We start from the raw sequence: 19,466 nt of genomic DNA on the forward strand, positions 1-19,466 counted from the left end.
ATATTCATTATAGGTTTGTAGTTCTTGTACTGCACAGAACCAACACAACTGACGATATAAAACACCAAACTGTCAAATTATCTACTTAATTTAAGAATTGTAGAAATAAAGTTATTTTCTAATAAAATATAAATTATTTTATTCCTGATTTTGCTGAATTAAAATAAAATTTGCTTGCTATTTTTGAAGTGTTTTTAATACAGATTAATAATCCATCACAGTAAACGATGCCACTAGAGCACACTGATTAATTAATCATTAACTATTGGATATCAAACATTTGGTAATTCTAAAACATTGTCATCTGAGGAAACCCGCTACATTTTTCCATTTCTTTTATATTCACTTTCCCACAGACAGGAAAGCACATACCACACCCTTAGACAAGTTGTGGTGCACTGGTTGGAACGAGAAAAAACACAATCAGTTGAATGGATCCACTGAGGTGGTTCAATCCTGCAAGCACTAAAGGCGAAGTGTTTTTAATACAGATTAATGATCCATCACAGTATGTCAAATATTTGGACACGATTTTGCTTTTTATGATAATAGGTCACAGTGGCCTAATGACTTCTTTTCCAAGAAAAGATATTTTTCTTTAACAACACCTCAACATATTTTAAATTACAGCTATTTGGTGTCTAACACATGGTTTTGACACTTGGTCAAGAGGGGGAGAGAGAGAACCCACTGCAACCACACTGGCTATCTTACTAAAAATCAGCAAGGTTATATTTCTATGCACTTTCCCATAGACAGAACAGTACATACCACAGCCTTCGAGGTACTAGTTGTGGGAGTGGTTGGTATGGGGAAAACAATCAAGTCCACTGAGCTACAATAACAACCAACATTATTTACTGCCTAACTTAAATTGAGTATAAAATGAAAAATATTGCTGCAAATAAAAATACGACAAAAAAAAAGACAAGAACATTTAAGAAATTCTCTATTATAATATTTTATTACATGATTTTATCTACAGAGTTGGTTCTGTCAGTTTGAGTCCATACTATTTAATAATATACACAATCACACAGGAGACGGTTTTCTTCCAAAACATTTCATACAGTTTCTTGGATCAGATTGGTGTATGTTTTTATTTTTGTTGCCATCGACATGTCCACATACTTGTCTCCAATGGTTACAACCATTCCTCCAATCAATGAAGGGTCAACCTAGAAAAAGAAAAAGGTCATCAACAACTTTAGGTTCTATTAGTCGAAAACATGTCAACAATGAAACATTTTAAATATGAGAAAATATAAAGACTAAGCTACTACAGACATCAGAATGATTAGAAGCACATTGAAAATACAGACACATATTATAAAGAAGAAAATAATATTTAAATATGCAACTTTAGCCATTCAAAAATTCTAAATTTACAAAAACATATTTCTCTATTAATTTGTACCAAATTTTAGAACAATTCATCAAAACTGCAAGAGAAGACAGACAGATGGACACGGAATAATTGGTATTAGAAATGCTCCCATGACGAACATAATAGAGGAGCTAAAACTATTTAAATATGCAACTTTAGTCATTATAAAGGTTCTATTAATTGAAAACATTTTAACAATGGAACCAATTCGGGATAGTCTCTTTAATGTTTTTGTTCATCTCATTACCAGAATCTTTAGACAAAAATCTTAATTTACTGCTTTTTTGACACTAAAAATTGGTGCTTCTGGCAAGGAGAGCAATCTAACCTCAGATTAAATACATAACTAACTTGAAACAAACAGAATTGCTCAGCTAAGATATCTACACTGCCTTCAACACAAAATAATTACGAATCAATTTATTATTTTACCAGTATAGCAATTAGAAATAATGCAAAGTTTGTCACCACTTATACTAAACAAACAAAATACTTCCTTACATACAATGCCATATGTCATACCTTTGTATCCAAGTGTAGTAAAATACTTCCTTAAACAATGCCATATGTCATACCTTAGTATCCAACTGTAGTAAAATACTTCCTTAAACAATGCCATGTGTCATACCTTTGTATCCAACTGTAGTCAAATACTTCCTTAAACAATGCCATGTGTCATACCTTTGTATCCAACTGTAGTCAAATACTTCCTTAAACAATGCCATGTGTCATACCTTTGTATCCAACTGTAGTCAAATACTTCCTTAAACAATGCCATGTGTCATACCTTTGTATCCAACTGTAGTCAAATACTTCCTTAAACAATGCCATGTGTCATACCTTTGTATCCAACTGTAGTAAAATACTTCCTTAAACAATGCCATATGTCATACCTTAGTATCCAACTGTAGTAAAATACTTCCTTAAACAATGCCATATGTCATACCTTTGTATCCAAGTGTAGTAAAATACTTCCTTAAACAATGCCATATGTCATACCTTTGTATCCAACTGTAGTAAAATACTTCCTTAAACAATGCCATATGTCATACCTTTGTATCCAAGTGTAGTAAAATACTTCCTTAAACAATGCCATGTGTCATACCTTTGTATCCAACTGTAGTCAAATACTTCCTTAAACAATGCCATGTGTCATACCTTTGTATCATACCTTTGTATCCAACTTTGTATCCAACTGTAGTCAAATACTTCCTTAAACAATGCCATGTCATACCTTTGTATCCAACTGTAGTAAAATACTTCCTTAAACAATGCCATGTCATACCTTTGTATCCAACTGTAGTAAAATACTTCCTTAAACAATGCCATGTCATACCTTTGTATCCAACTGTAGTAAAATACTTCCTTAAACAATGCCATATGTCATACCTTTGTATCCAACTATGTCATACCTTTGTATCCAACTATGTCATACCTTTGTATCCAACTATGTCATACCTTTGTATCCAACTGTAGTAAAATACTTCCTTAAACAATGCCATACCTTTGTATCCAACTGTAGTACTTCTCCTTTCTTCAAGAAAAGGTTTAGTGCTTCTTTTACCTCTCTTAAACTGGCATTATCCAATGGCTGCAAAAATAATTAATAAAAAATTCAAATGTAACAATTTATAATTAATAGATTCTTTTGTAGCTATACCATAGTATTCACTAGAGTAGTACAATATATTTATATCACATTTTTTAAATATAGGTCAACTTGGTTTGTAGCTAGATACCACACTAGAGCAGCACAATATGATATTTATGATATCAATTTTGTTTTAATAGCTAGGACTTTCCTCTTCACATGTAACTAAGAATGTAATTGCCTGTTTACAAACGTATTAGATTATTATTGCACACATAATAATGTTCAAAATGTGTAATTACAACACATTAATGGTAGTGTGAAACATTAAATTTATACTTATAGGTTTTATGTAGTGGATATATTATCAAATTTGTTCAGAGTAAAACAACAAAACAGTCAACTTGGCAAATGAAATAAGATTATATAATTATTGAGATTTTTTTTTAAGCTGCACCCAAATATAATTTAGAAAAAAACAATGTTCATGGAGGAGGAGGACTATTTCTGCTTTCATGAGTTACCTACCTTAGCAGTTGTGATTGTACACATAACTTCTCCTCTGTGTGCACTCATGATCTTATTGAACGCTGAAATAACGCCATCAATTTTGTTAATCCTCCCGTTTTCTGTCAAGATGCCTAAAATAAAACAATTAGATGAAAAGAATTATTACAAAAAAAGTTCACAGAATTACATGTCTTGCCTACGATAAAAAAATTCCGGTCTCACATAGTCTATGCATATAGACTAGATGCATAAATTTACCAAATTATGTTGGACAGGGGTAAAAATCAAGAAATATTTCCACCGACCTGAGGGACTAGTAGTCTAGAAAAGTTAGTCCCCATGAAAACCCACTAGTCTCCTCATTATTGGCTGAACTATGTGACTGACAGATATGTAACATTTGTGACCGATCTTAAGAATATCCCACGTTACAAGTGCATAATAATCATACTGGAACATATTTAAATGGCATGGGGGACTAGTGTTATTTAAATAGTACTTATACTCAGCAACTTCTAGTGGGGGTTGTGATACTTTGTGCCCATGTTATTTGAAACGTACCAAATAGATTTGCCGTTAAAGTTGAATACTTCAGTTTCTTTAGAACCATTTCCAAAGCAGCTAAAATAAAGAACGAAAATGAAAGACACAACATCATGCAGTGTTTCTAGAATAGTTTCAATCAACAGTAACAATTATTCCCGTAGCTTATGTTTTGTCTCTTAAGTCTTATTTTAGTTATCATAAAAACAGCTACTTCAAATGCAACTACTTCAGACGAATAAGTTCATTACCATCACTCACAGTTCTCCACAAATTATAATTTTCTACATACAGGCGTAGGCTTTCAGGATCCCATGTTAGTTGTTGGGGATGCAGGTTGATTTTCTGACTGAATTAAATAAAAATGCCTAAATCTGGATAACAACGTTTATTTATATTTGTATTACTACCAAACAGCTATATAGTGTTCCAGACAAATTACTACACATTTCTACATAGAATACAACTAATATTCCGAGTACAAAGTTTTGCCTGCCATTAAGTTCAAACACTGAAGAAAATTTGTGACAGTTGGCAGCAATATATACCAGTATTCAATGCATCAGTCTTACTAATTATGGAGCCCTGAATGCGAAATGTACATGGGTTTGCCCACCTGGAAGTAATGACCCTACACCACAATGCTTCTAAGTATGTGTTCTAACCTAGAGTTACCCATATCTTTTAAATTACATACTGGGTATCAGGAAAAGAATGCCATATTATTACCATGGGACTGGTACACACTAAAATGCGTATTTTTATTAACGTGTCTGGTAATGCTACCTTCTGTGGAAACGTACATATAAAAGATCCCTTGCTTCTAATGGAAAAATGTAGGTGGTTTCAGAATGATCATGTCTGACATCAAATAGCCAATGATTAATTCACCAATGTGCTCTAGTAGTCTCATTAAACAAAACAAACTTTAACTTTCTAAACCAAACCTTACAAGGAAATCATGATCACCATTTTGTCACCTGCATTTTACCATGTGTGTGTGGGGAGGGGTGGGGGTATGTGTTTAACTATTAAGACTGTTTACCAACAGAGTATCTAGAATTGTTATAAACTTCACTAGCCATGGGATCAGTGGATTTTTTTTTAATTTACTAGCCACGATTACAAATTCACTAGCCCTACTTTACTGTCAGTTAATACAATTTTACTAATTAACAGTAATAATTGGATATGTCACCTAAAGAGGGAGACAGAGCTTAAAAACACTAACATTGGGTGGTTGTGGTGGGGGCATTCATATTAACAAAATAGACTTGAATGTAGCATTTAACAAACAAATTTCACTAGCCATCGGGCATGGTAATAGTACTTATTTATTGAATATCACTAGCCATGGGAGTCCTGTGTTGAGTCTTCAAGAATATCATTTACCTTTCTTTTCTCGTCTCTTAAGTGATGGATTGGAAATAAACTCTGCTAACTGCACATCTTTGTGCAGTAATGCCTAAGAAGAAAAAACATAACATTAACATGATGACAACAATAAAACTAGAAAGTACAGTCAATATTCTGGTAAAAAAGAACTCTGAAAGTGAACAATACTGTTAGCCTAAACTGTTAGTAAAATGTCTGCTGAAAAATTAGGATGCACAAACTGCATTTTGAAAACTTGTAGAAAAAATGTTCATTAAGAATAAGACAATGCTACGAATTTCTTAAAAATCCAATGTACTCTGCATTTTACAATGAATGAGATTAAATCAACAAGTAGCTGCAGAGCATGAAAAAATAATAATGGGTGTTGGCAAATTAAGGTAAGTGAACTACAAACGACAAGGAAGATTTTAATGTGGAATAAATAAATGCAATACAAATAATAATAGTAGTGGCTCATATGTTATAGCTCTAAAGAAGATCACCTAAATAATATCATAAGGGCGACTAACACCATTACTTTTTAATATTGAAGTCGCCCAAACGGAACATTGGTCGCATTTGGCGACCTGGCCACAGGCCATTTTGAGCCCTGTAGCTGATTTTTCCTAGTTTAATAACACTATTACTCATTCCACACGTTACTTGCTGGGGTCACTTGACAAACTGGAATCCTGCCCTGCTTGTATTAAAAAAATATGTACAATGCTATGGAATCTTAAACTTAATGAGACTGTTCGGAGTTTGCTGCTGTAATATATTTTACACCAACCGATCATTTTCATGGAGTAAAATTACATATCAAATCATGTTTAGAAAATCAGTGTCCGTACACAAGGTGCTTATGATTAAACCAAGTACTTTTAGAACATGAAACAAGATTTTACCCCTCAATAATTTCATAAAAACTAAAAAGATTTATTGGTCAGCAAAATGAAGCTTTCTCTACTACAACTTAGTACAAGCATTAGGATGACCAGAAACACACCAAACCGAAAGCTTGTTTTGTTTAATGACACCACTAGAGCACATTGATGTATTAATCATCGGCTATTGGATGTCAAACATTTGGTAACTGTGAAATATAATCTTAGAGAGGAAACTCGCTACATTTTTCCATTAGTAGCAAGGGATCTTTTATATGCACCATCCCACAGACAAGACAACACACACTACAGCCTTTAATATACTAGTTGTGGTGCACTAGATGGAACGAGAAAAAGCCCAATGGGTCCACCGACGGGGATCGATCCTAGACTGCATTTTACCACTGGGCTATGTCCTACTCCTACACTAAATATATGAACAGACACTGATAACAAGAAATGTATTTAATAAGTACTTTAGTTATTAAAAAGTCTGAAAGATTTTACGGCGGCAGTAAACTCAGGACAGTCCCTTCAATATACTGATCTATATTATATATTTAATCATTCATATGCAATACTAGTAGTAGTACACTTCCTAATCACCTGAAAAGAAACAAGATCTTTTTCAACAGTATCCAACTGTTTCTGCTTGGTGGCAGCTGAATACATGGCATGTGCATAGCGACCTTCAGTACCAAAAAGCTGGATTGGAGCCTGCAATTGTAGAAAATTTACAAATTAAATTTTATTCAAATATAATGGAAACATTTTTGAATTCATAAACAAGAATTCCAGGGAATTAAACATCTCGCCTATCATTAAAAAAACCTGGTGCATTGTGATGAACATCCAGAGGTGAAACTATAAACAAAATTTCACTGACCTAGGACTTATACTTTGTGAGAAATAGATATAACGCAAAACTTTAAATCTAAACTTTAAAGGAAAAAGTCAAAGTCATTGCCACTGCCAGAGTCGGAAAAGTAATACCTTTATATTGTCTTTTTACTTTGTAAAGGTGACACAAAAATGCGACCAAATTTGTTGAGTGTAATTAAAATACTGTTAATTTTATTATTATATTATAAACAAGTACACTTCAAGACAAGCAAACATCACACACATGTAAAGAGATGTGATCACATATTTATGCTTCAAGTAGTGGATGTACCATGAGTATGATTATAAACTTAAACAATATGGAAGTTTAAAGGGACATACCCTAGATTTTAAAACACTAACGCATATTTTTGACTATTATAGTCGTTGTTAATAACTGGAATCATACTTTACTTAGATTTTATTGTTTAGATTATCAATTTCCATACATTTGAAGTGTTTTTTGGTCATCCTGGTGTTTCTAATATCACAAAATGAATTTCTCATATTTTTAAAAACGCACGTGCGTCTGAGAAATAACAGTTATGGAGTCGAGTTTTAGTCTATTTTAGAGGGTATTTCACCATTTCAAAGTCACAGACTCCCGCTTCAATCAACTGTAACTTTATCCAAATATGTTACAGGTTTGTAGATTAACTAAACTGTTTGTTAATTTTCACGGGTTGAAACTAGGGTATGTCCCTTTAAGCAAAATACTCACAGTAACAAGTTTACCATTCACAGCAGTAGTGGAGCTGAATTGCCTCACCTACAAAAATATTTGAAAATCATAGATATGTACCTGTATACATTTATGAGACAATTATTTGAAGAACACAAAAAAAAAAAAAAAAAAAATATTAACGACGCACTCAACACATTTTATTTACGGTTATATGGCGTCAGACATATGGTTAAGGACCACACAGATTTTGAGAGGAAACCCGCTGTTGCCAAATAAGCTACTCTTTTACGACAGGCAGCAAGGGATCTTTTATTTGCGCTTTCCACAGGCAGGATAGCACAAACCATGGCCTTTGTTGAACCAGTTATGGATCACTGGTCGGTGCAAGTGGTTTACACTTGAGCCTCAAGGAGCACTCACTCAGGGTTTGGAGTCAGTATCTGGATTAAAAAACCCATGCCTCGACTGGGATCCGAACCCAGTACCTACCAGCCTGTAGACCGATAGCTAACCACGACGCCACCGAGGCCGGTTTGAAGAACACAAATGCCATTACAGTCAAACCTGCTCAGGTAGCTAAGCTACATCTTTTCAAGAGGTCACCTTTTTATTAGATTCAAAAATTAAGCAGTTACCTGTTTTAAATTACAGCTTTTAATGTTCCCTTTGGAGCAGTTTAACACAGGTTTGACTTTACATTATTAAACCCATAACTATGATAGAGCTCTATGCTATAGTACAGCAGTCTAATCTAGACAGCGAAATGAACGTCGGCTCAAGTCGCCAAGTTTTCAGCAGTAGTGAGAAATCAAAGTCGTCAAGAGAAGTCACAAGTCACCTCAATATTTTGGAGGTAATTTTGACATAGTCCGAGAGAGAAAACCCACTACACTTTTCCATTTGTAGCAAAGGATCTTTAATATGCACTACTCCAGACAGGATAGCACATACCACAGACTTTGATATGCACCGCAGTCTTTCTGTGAGAAAGAAATGTTTGTGTATAATGCAATGGAATTGAATGCAATCACAATCAACAGCAGGTATGGGGGCGGGGGGGGGGGGGCCTCCCCCCAAAAGAAAACAGGTTAAGTTTAGGGTTAGGGTTAAGTAAATCATACAGCAATGTAGGGATGTAACAATTTATCAATAAGTCGACATGTCACTATATTTCTCTCTACAATACGATTCACGATACGTGCATTATTTTGTTGATACTTACAGTTTTTAAAAATCGATATTTGTCATTTAAAGTATCAATTTATTTGAAATAAATGTACGTTTTGTCAAATTTAAGTTCAATATGACCATACGCAAACCGCATATCTTGCCCTAGTTTCCATTTCAGTTACTATTATCAGAAACCAGGCCACACACAGCTGTATATAGCTTTAAGTTAAATTAATTTTGATTGGCTGATATCCAGATTTGTGGCCAATCGCTTGTTCAAACCAAGCACTTCATCCATATTGTTTGACATGTGCGTCATCTTTGCAAAGCATGCTGTTCTTCGCAGACGAATTTGAAAATCTGCCTGCGAAGTACAATTCTGCCGTGTGGTGTTTTTTCAAGTTTCCCATTTATTATGAGAACGGTATTAAAAAAGTGTGTAAAAATAAAACAGTGTGTCAAACATGCAACTCCGTAATTAATTACAATGGCAACACGACAAATATATCACACATTGCTTGACTCTCCTAATCCTACGAAACATAAAACAGACTAGAGTACATCAAATGTTTGCAAAAAGCTGCAACGTTGAATAAAGTATTTGTTCCAAAACTGCCATTGAATTGTGATCGCAGTAAAATGATAACAAAAAGCATATGCAAGTTTATAGCACACGATTTGCGACCATATTCTGATGCTGAAAATGCTGGGTTTGTTGAGTTTTTTCATGCATGTGCTCGAGCCTAAATATCAAATCCAAAGCGGAACAGAAATTAGTACCAAAGTAATTCCAGAACTTTATAAAGTGGTTCGAGATCAAGTTCAACTGCAACTAAATCAGGCCCATGTTTTTTAAAACAAATAATGTAAGTCTGGATTTATTTACATTGTTTGTGATCTATTATTAATACATTAATAATTTTCTAGACCAACAATTTAGCATTATTTATTGTAAATTTAATATCGCAATACTTATCATATCGTGAGGTGAATATCATGATACATATCGTATTGCAGCCCTACTGTATCGTTACAGCCCTACAGTAATGATAAGAGTAATTAATTTTATCAAAAGATTAACTTAAAATAATAAAATCTGCTAATATTTTTGGGTGTGACGCCATACCCGTTTTACCCTCTGCCAGAAACCTTGCACTGGCTGGCCTGAAGGGAATCGATCCCAAACAGACTGCACATCAAGCGAGCACTGCACTACATCGCGCCCTATATTTCCTATGAATGCTATTATGTATTAAGCATGTCATATGGTGGCCATGTCGATTGCCAATGCTATTTGTTTACATAAAGTGACAGCCCTTAAAAAATAAAAATTCTTAAGTTATGTAAATATTGTGTGGGATGGACTAATTTATGACAAATAATTGTGATAACAGTAAATTATTCCACATGAATCTTCGACATTGCAACTTTAATTTTTTAATTTAAAATTATTAAAAATTAACATTGTCATTTATGTGTATGATGGGAAATTTTAAAATGTTATTCCTAAAACAAACACTTTAACAGTTATATTGAATTAACTACTAATTCTCTTCCGATCAAGTAGTGCAAAGTAATCTGGAATCCTGTACATTATGTCTTAATTAAAATGATAATTCTTACACACCACTTGCATAAACCTGAAGGACGCCATTTTCTTACAAGGACACCGGAAGTAAAGGCTGCTCACACAAAATGAGCTCCCATTGTTGATAACGTTAACAGAAAAAAGGGTCATTTTAACCACACGGTCCACACCTCAGCGCACCTCAGTGTCTAACATATGATTATTTTGACAAAGAGAGAGGAAACACATTGGCGTCATAGATACAAGTCAAAACGTACCTAAACCGAAACGTACCCAACTAAAACGTATCCACTTTTGGTTACAACGTATCCATACCAAAAGTTGCCAAACGTACCCTTATTTTGATCAAATCGTACCCATGTTTATAGATTAATGTAAAATTAAAGTTTGTACCAGGTTTATATTTACAATTGTGTTTACAAAAATAAAGTAACAAGTAATAGTTTCAAATGGCGCGTTATGTTATATAATAATATATATGTAGGCCTATACCCTTGCATCCTACTAAATGGTTAATACGTAATTATACTAATGTGGGCCTACCCTTATGGAATTATAGGCTACCTAGCTATAATATTTAGCGTTTAGAATTGCTCACCGTATAATTTCAAAATATTTAATATTCATATGCATGATTAACTTATTGTACTTACTTACTTAATCCCCTTCGTGCTAAGAAGCCCATAAGACTGTAACCAGAGATCGCCACTGCTGCCTGTCTTTTGCCAGCTTCTCCAGCAGCGCCCAGCTTAGACTTCCCTCTCGGATATCCTTCTCTACTATCCTCCTCCCTGTTTCTTTCGGTCTACCTCGTTTCCTTTTTTCAGGAGGTGTCTATCGGAGTGCCACTCTTGGTAAGGCTGTTTGAGGCATTCTGCTGACATGGCCAATCCAGCGCCATCTTCGGCGCTTGATCTCCGATACCAATGACTATGTGGAGGTTTGTTTATGGAGTTCTTCGTTGGTTATGATGTTGGGCCAGAAGATATTCAGAATCCTGAGAAGGCACCGATCGTATACATTGTGTATAATTAATGATACGAGCTCTGAGCTATTGCATGAACAGTTAGACATACGAAATTTATGAAACGTAGGCCCCTATTAGTAAATTGTTTTATTTTTTAGGTATAAAAGAAGTATAAAATTTATTCAAAACTTTTCAGGTGATAATTTATTTACTCTCCACAAACTAATTTGTACCGGATACATTTTGATCCAAAATGGAGTGGTTTTAAAATATATTTAGCGAGTGTGATACGTTTTTAAACGAGTTGTGAGATAAATGGTATCTAACGGACACGAATGCATTATTCTATTTCTTACATATTCTCAAAAACCAGGTTTTTTTTCGACTAAACGTTATTTACTTGTAGCTAACTTACGCGTCACAGACACATGCTTGTCAGGTTGACTACGTCACAGTGTAATCTATTTCCACCGTGTTGTTTTTCACTGGATGCATGGCACTGGTGACCTGGTCATCACCTAGGAGCAGCCAGTCGTATGTCTTGAAATTGTTAACACACGTACGTGTGTAAACAACCCATGTGTTATCAAAAATAACACATGATGTTCTCACCAACGGGTGTGTACGAAACTAATGTTCATGTCTTTTAGCGTATATAATTTTATAGAGTACGTTCTCACAAAAATATGGATACATTTTGGTTGTAAAGCCATTGAACATAAGATATAAATATAAAATAGACAAATAATTATAAAAATAAATATAAAATGTGAAATAAAGCTTTACGGAGACAGAAATATATTTTGTCTACATTAACACTGACATGGAAGTTAATAATTTAGTGCAAGGCAACCTACACTGATGTATGTTCAGAAGGTCGAACCCTCGCGGTCGTTTTGTACACTGGTTTTGGCATCTGATGAACATCATTGAACAGGATAGGATGGAAACCAGTCAAAATGTTCGCGAGCGCTCGTCTTCCTCAACACGTAACTGGCATGGGCGACTGATCTTGAGTTAACTCGGAAAATGCCAAGCTACGAACTTGCACTGATTATCAAAGCTCTGCAGAGGGTAATTGTAATTAGCTGGGGGAAAAGTACTTATACTATACGAATGTTTGATATTTTTAAATTAAGGGAAGTAGGTAACTTGTCGTGGAGGTGGGGGGGGGGGGGGGGGGGGGGAGTGTTGATTACGGTAAGCCTACGTGAGAGATGGAAGTTAGGAAGGTCTTCCCTTTGGTACTGTCAGCTTTCTCTTACTGTGCTTATCTGCTTATCCCCCACCCCTCCCAAACATACATACACTGGGGGCAGCACAGTGTGAAAAAAGGTATAGTATCCGCCCGGTACACTCCATTATTATTTTTAGTTAGGGTTGAGGGTTAGGGTTAGGGTTAGGGTTAGGGTTGGGGTTATGGCTGGGGTTAGGGCTAGGGTTGGGGTTAGGGTTGGAGTTAAGGTTAGGGTTAGGGGAAGGGGGGACCGGGCGGATATTTTTCCACAAATAGGCCCCTATAACCCACAATTAGTTTTTTTAATGTGCCACCCCTGCACATGAACACACACACACACACAACACATACTAGACACACACATTTAGCTGTGATCATCATGGGATTTAAACAAATGATACAATCATCCAAGAAATATAAAGAACGTGGCATATTTATTGCTTCATTTCTTTCCTTCCTTCATCCTTTCTTTCTCTCTTTCAATATTTATTTCTATTCATATTTAAATTGCCTAAATATATTATTGTCGTGACATAGATGTATTATGGAGAAGGTGTATAACTTGTGCCAAATCCATTAGTTTTTTTTAAAAAGCAATACAATATATTTTAAATCAAATGCTGCCAGGGGAGTTATTAAAATATTAGACTGGTTACACAGCCCTCTACATTAATGTTTCCATCTAGGAACCAGATTATGCCTACTTGTATCTTTATATAGATAGTATTCTTCGTCATACGCTCAGACAGGGACCCCAATGGCTCGAACAAAAGCTGCTGTATTCCGTAGGTTCTCCAAGGGACCAAAGAGTTTCTCCTTCAGGGGTTCATCTGAAGGCCAGACTGCTTTTCTCTGGTTCTGGTAGGTGGGACAATGTTGCAGGAAATGTTCCACAGTCATGGATGCTGTACCACACTGGCAGGTTCCACTGTTTCCCACTCGGAATTTGGTATACATGTGTTAGTCGAGTCTACTACAGTGGCATGTTCTCAGTCGCTTCATTATCACCTGGTCTTCTCTTGAAAGTATATAGATAGTATGAAATGTTTTACTCACCAAATGAAAAAAATTGTTGCATATGCAACCAAATCAGTGACTATATGTAGAAGGCTGTTGCATTCAGCTGCCCACGGTTTGATGTGATAGAGAGCTCACCTGAGATTCATTTGGAGGATCAATTGTCCTCAGTGGACGATATAGGTGTTTTCACCATCCTAACCAGTGCCCATGATTGGTATATTAAAGATTTTGTGGTATGTACTATCTTATCAGTTGTACCATATAAAAGATCCCTAATTCCTTGTTTGGTAGGGCGTGAGCTAAAACAGCTTGCTCTGGATATGCACGTTACGCCCTATGACCTGACCTTGTTTGGTAGGTGTAGACTGTATCTTGAGAAAGTCTCGAAGTAAACATATGTCATAGTGTGAAATATTTACTAGTAACTTAAATATACATTTGCCAAATTCACCAATTGGAATTTTAAAAACAATTGGCAAAGTTTATGTCAATTTTGCAAATAAATGTCCTGTAATAATTGTTATTTTATTAGAATATAACTGGGTTTTTGCAATTTTTTAAGTTTAAATACATAATTTGGTGAAATTTTCTGCTCACCCAAAGCTAGCCACGGTACACTTCATCAACATTGAATTTTGTAGAGTAAACCGCTTGTGAAAATACAATTCTGTTTTGTTTAATGACACCACAAGAGCACATTGATTTATTAATCATTGGCTATTTGATGTCAAACATATGGTCATTTTGACACAGTCACAGAAAGGAAACCCACCACATTTTTCCATTAGTAGCATGGAATCTTTTGTATGCATCATCCCACAGACAGGATAGCACATACCAAAGCCTTTGATATACCAGTTGTGGTGTACTGTCTGGAACGAGAAATTGCCCAATGGGCCCACCAACAAGGATCAATCCTAGACCGACGGTGTATCAGGTGTGCGCTTTACCACTGGGCTACGTCCCGTCCCTATGAAAATACAGGTACAGAAAAGCACATTCCCGTGTACGATAAATTGTACACAGAATCGTGTTAATGCCGCCACCAAAGGGAGTATCAAAAAGTAGCCTTGATTTGGGAGAATACAAATTTTAAAGTTTGTTTTTGTTTAACAACACCACTGGAGCACATTGATTTATTAATTGTCGGCTGTTGTATGTCAAACTTTTGCTATAAAATGTGACCTCTTACCACAGGTGGCTGTTTAATACGTAAGTGGTCTCTAGAGCAGGTTTTACTATGTATTTTAAATACCAACTTAATATTTACTTTAAGCTTGATGTATGTTTCACATGCTGAAGTACATGTATTACATCAGGACCGGCCTCGATGGCATCGTGGTTAGGCCATTAGTCTACAGGCTGGTAGGTACTGGGTTCAGATCCCAGTCGAGGCATGGGATTTTTAATCCAGATACCGACTCGAAACCCTGAGTGAGTGCTCCGCAAGGCTCAATGGGTAGGTGTAAACCACTTGCACCGACCAGTGATCCATAACTTGTTTAACGAAGGCCATGGTTTGTGCTATCCTGCCTGTGGGAAGTGCAAATAAAAGATTCCTTGTTGCCTGTCATAAAAGAGTAGCCTATGTGGTGACAGCGGGTTTCCTCTGAAAACAGTGTCAGAATGACCATATGTGTGACTCTAGTGGCGTCGTTATATAAAAAATAAAAAAATCAAAAAATGGTGTTCGTTAAATAAAAATAAAAAATATTACATCAGGGCTCAAAATTGGAAGTAAAATCTGACCTGCTGTTGATTTTTTTTTTTTTTAATAGTAAGCCAAACGAAATATGTCCTGCTGGAAATAAGACAGTAAGGGCAGGGCCGTAAATAGGATTTGGGGGGGGGGGGGGGGGGGGCAGATGAATTCTTGGAACGAACAGCATGGAATGTGCAAGACCAGTGATAGAAATACATGTAAGCATATTTTTTTTTACTACTCCACCAGACAAATACATCTAGAAATCGAATTGTCTGTCAATATTTTCACTTGTTTTATTCAAGTACAAGGATGATGTTTGTGATTGCTCAAAATGAAACTGCACTGATAATTTTTACTTGTCCACTGAACAACCACTGAGGCACATTTTACTTGTCGGGACAAACGGACAAGTGCTGATTTTGAACACTGAAGACACTAACATGTCTTGGGGCATGCCCACAAAGAATGTTTTTTTGATCTAGAGGGTCGGGTTGGAAATGGCATTTCAGGTAGGTTTCAGGTCCTGTACTTTGAAGCACAGATCGAGGATTATATTTGGCAGTGTTTGTTGCTGGTTAATTTAGTAGAGACCTCCCCCCTTTCATAGTTGGGAAAAACGAAAGAAAAGAAAATGTAAGACATTGTTTAGACATTATTGTGTACATAAAATGGTTTATGGCATATAAAGTATTGATTAATGCAACGCTGGAGTGCGGGACATAGCCCAGTGGTAAAGCGTCGCTTGAGGCACAGTTGGTCTAGGATCAATCCCCATCAGTGGACCCATTGGGCTATTTCTCATTCCAGCCAGTGCTCCACAACTGATGCAACAAAGGCCGTGGTATGTACTATCCTGTCTGTGGGATGGGTCATAAAAGATCCCTTGCTGCTAATCGAAAAGATTAGCCCATGAAGTGGTGACAGCAGGTTTCCTCTCTAAATATCTGTGTGGTCCTTAACTGTATATCCGACACCATATAACGACAAATAAAATGTGTTGAGTGCGTCGTTAAATAAAACATTTCCTTCTTTCCTTCCTGTTGTGCTCCCTTCCTCACCCTGAATCCAAAAGTGGGTTATAGGTCAGTATGTGTTTTAAATGTAGATGCAAGAATGTTATTGACAAGACAAATACATGTATTAGTATCACATTTATTTGTATTTGCAGCCAGAGCTGGCTCAGACAATACGCAGGACATGCGAGAACATTATGACGCGTGGCGGTATCATACAGAAGATGGAAAATCTCGGTTTGAAGACCCTACCTTATAGAATGGTATCGCATGGAACCAGAAATGCTGAAGGAAAGTGAGTATTGCAGTCATTTGAACAGGCACGTCCCACTTTGCCAAAGGTCTGCAGCTTCAAACTTCGTCAGTAATGTATACCATAAATGTAACATCATTTCACAAATGTTATGTCTTGTGTTTTTGTACATGGATTATATCCAGAGTTAGGGTTAGGACCTTTAAAATAGCCGAGTTTCAGAATATTGGGGGGTAGGGAGAACTGGGCATAACCCAGTGGTAACGCCTGATGCACAGTCGGTCTAGGATCGATCCCAGATAGTGGACCCATTGGGCTATTTCTTGTTCCAGCCAGTGCATCACGACTGGTATATCAAAGGCTGTGGTATGTGTTATGCTGCCTATGAGATGGAACATATAAAAGATCCCTTTTTACTAATGGAAAAGTAGCCAGTTTTCTCTAAGACTATGTCAAAATTACCAAATGTTTGACATCCAGTAGCGATGGTTAATAAATCAATGTGCTCTAGTGGTGTCATTAAACAAAACAAACTTTAACTTTCAGAATATAGACCTGCTATCGTCTGGACTTTTCACCTTCTGTCCAGACATACTCTTTCAAGAAAGATGATATCTTAAAAAACCCAGATACCGATACACATATGATTTCACTACTGGTACATGTATTTTCAAATAAATATATATTGTGTTGAATATTATTTATGTACCATATTGAATGTTTTAAAGTGGCACACCCTTGTCCTTTGAAGGAACAGCCACATTTTGAGATTTTCTCAGAAGTTACATACATCAACTTAAGCATTTATTGTTGTCTATATTTACATAACCCAGGAAGTTCATAGTAAGAAAGCAAAAAGGAAAAAGTGTGATCTTTGTTTTCCAGCTACATTCTGATCAAGTTTGACGGACGGACAAATTCAATAATGTCAATTGAAGACGAGCTGAAGCGAGATGTGGACATAATAAAACCTAACATCTTCAGAGAGGAAGAAGAATTTGTACGACCCTGTTCAAAAGGACCGTGTGTGTTTGGTGAACTTCCAAATCCAGATCATGAAAGGAGAGTTTGGAAACGAAAAGCACTGAAAAAGCTTAGATACACCAAAGGAGAACAAGAACAATTAATGTGAAAGAACTTTAAAGCACCTGATAAATATGTGTAATAATACCATTAACAACTGTTTAACTGTATATCTGTGTGTGTTTGTGTGTCTTGTGTGTTAGTTACTAGGGAGAGTTTATCATCTAACATTACAGAGATGCAAATCTATAATATGATACCATGTGCAAGGCATTTTTAACAGTTTCTGATCGTTCTGATTGCTCCTCATCTTTTGATCTGTAGTGCTGACTGCCTTCTTTGTACTTACCAGGGGCCTAATTCACTAAACTCTCGCAACTTTGTGATCTCGCAGTGCAATGCTAAAACACTTAAAAAGAGGATGCTTTGTTGTCTAGCAGAACCTAAGAGAGCTTTGTGAATTACTGGTAGGCCCCTGGCTCCGTATTCATAAACGTACTTAAGTCAATGTATGATACCTAAATATATACTTAAAGTACATAGATAAGTATCATACATTGACTTAAGTATGTTTATGAATACGGAGCCTGATGACAAACTTTGCAAGGATCTTTTTGCACTCGGGTCCTGTCGACTATCGTACACACATTGTGCTAAATATTGCATACAAAGGTGAATTTCATAAATAAAACCTAAAAGAATGCCACCATCTTTTGTCACTTAACATAGAAGTGGCTATCAACACAGCCCACTGTAAGGCCACCACACCCCATCTAAATTTCTAGTAGTTTCATCTAGCATAGTATAAACTAGAGCTGGCCGGTATTGAGATTTGAGGTTTGGTATCGATATCAGTATTATAATTTACCTTGGTATCAGTACAGTATTCGGTATAAACACAATACCAATACCAATGTTGAGTGGTATTTTCGGTATACTCTGCTTTAAATGCATGCCTCAATTGAGGCTTGCCTGCTAATTTCATCTAAATAAAATTAAATTCCATACACAAGGCTCTCTTCTGATTTATACCCAACCCATTTTGCGTTCGTCAGATATATTGTTAGTGATATACTAAATGACGGGAAACATTTTTCATGACATGATACCAATACCAAACGGCATACCCTCCAGCTCTAGTATAAACGTGTATATGTAAATGGTATTATACAAAAGGAATCCATGTCAAATAATATATGCTGGGGTGAAATGTAATTCAGTGGTAGAGCACTTGCCCAAGGTATGATGGGTTACATGATCAATTTCCCTCTTTGAATTAATTTTTCACATCCCCAGCAGCACCCCACAACTTGTATATCAAAGGCTGTGGTTGGTACTGTTCAGTATTTGGAAAAATGTATAAAAAAGAGCTCTTGCTGATTTTTGGAAGGAACACCCTGTGTGGTGACAGCAGGTTTTGTCTAGTCACGGGTGATTCATGTTACAAGAAAAGTGGCTTTAAAAACCACAAGATGATAAGGATACCTTGATAACCGGTGTTTTCAAAAGTGTTAGATATCTGAGTGTTTACATGTTTAAAACATGACAAGAACTTGTGTGAGTTGCATATACACAGTTGACAATAAACACATTTTTATTATTATGAAGTAGTTGTGTTAATTTTATATAAG

At 35.9% G+C, this 19,466-nt stretch overlaps 2 protein-coding genes across 2 annotated transcripts; one reads left to right on the forward strand and one right to left on the reverse strand.

Moving 5' to 3' along the window:
* Positions 1-945: 945 nt before the first annotated feature.
* LOC121370393 (ATP synthase subunit O, mitochondrial-like) lies at positions 946-10,759 on the reverse strand. Its single transcript, XM_041495582.1, has 8 exons — positions 10,657-10,759; positions 7,896-7,943; positions 6,899-7,009; positions 5,424-5,496; positions 4,050-4,109; positions 3,507-3,619; positions 2,892-2,978; positions 946-1,178 (listed from the first exon to the last, which is right to left on the reverse strand). The coding sequence occupies exons 1-8, from the start codon at positions 10,681-10,683 to the stop codon at positions 1,065-1,067; spliced, it is 633 nt and encodes a 210-aa protein (XP_041351516.1). The 5' UTR covers positions 10,684-10,759; the 3' UTR covers positions 946-1,064.
* A 1,772-nt stretch (positions 10,760-12,531) lies between these two features.
* LOC121372023 (28S ribosomal protein S6, mitochondrial-like) lies at positions 12,532-18,293 on the forward strand. Its single transcript, XM_041498268.1, has 3 exons — positions 12,532-12,658; positions 16,715-16,854; positions 17,698-18,293. The coding sequence occupies exons 1-3, from the start codon at positions 12,614-12,616 to the stop codon at positions 17,942-17,944; spliced, it is 432 nt and encodes a 143-aa protein (XP_041354202.1). The 5' UTR covers positions 12,532-12,613; the 3' UTR covers positions 17,945-18,293.
* Positions 18,294-19,466: the final 1,173 nt, after the last annotated feature.

Source organism: Gigantopelta aegis, chromosome 4 (assembly GCF_016097555.1).
Source record: "Gigantopelta aegis isolate Gae_Host chromosome 4, Gae_host_genome, whole genome shotgun sequence".
Lineage (NCBI taxonomy): Eukaryota > Metazoa > Mollusca > Gastropoda > Neomphalida > Peltospiridae > Gigantopelta > Gigantopelta aegis.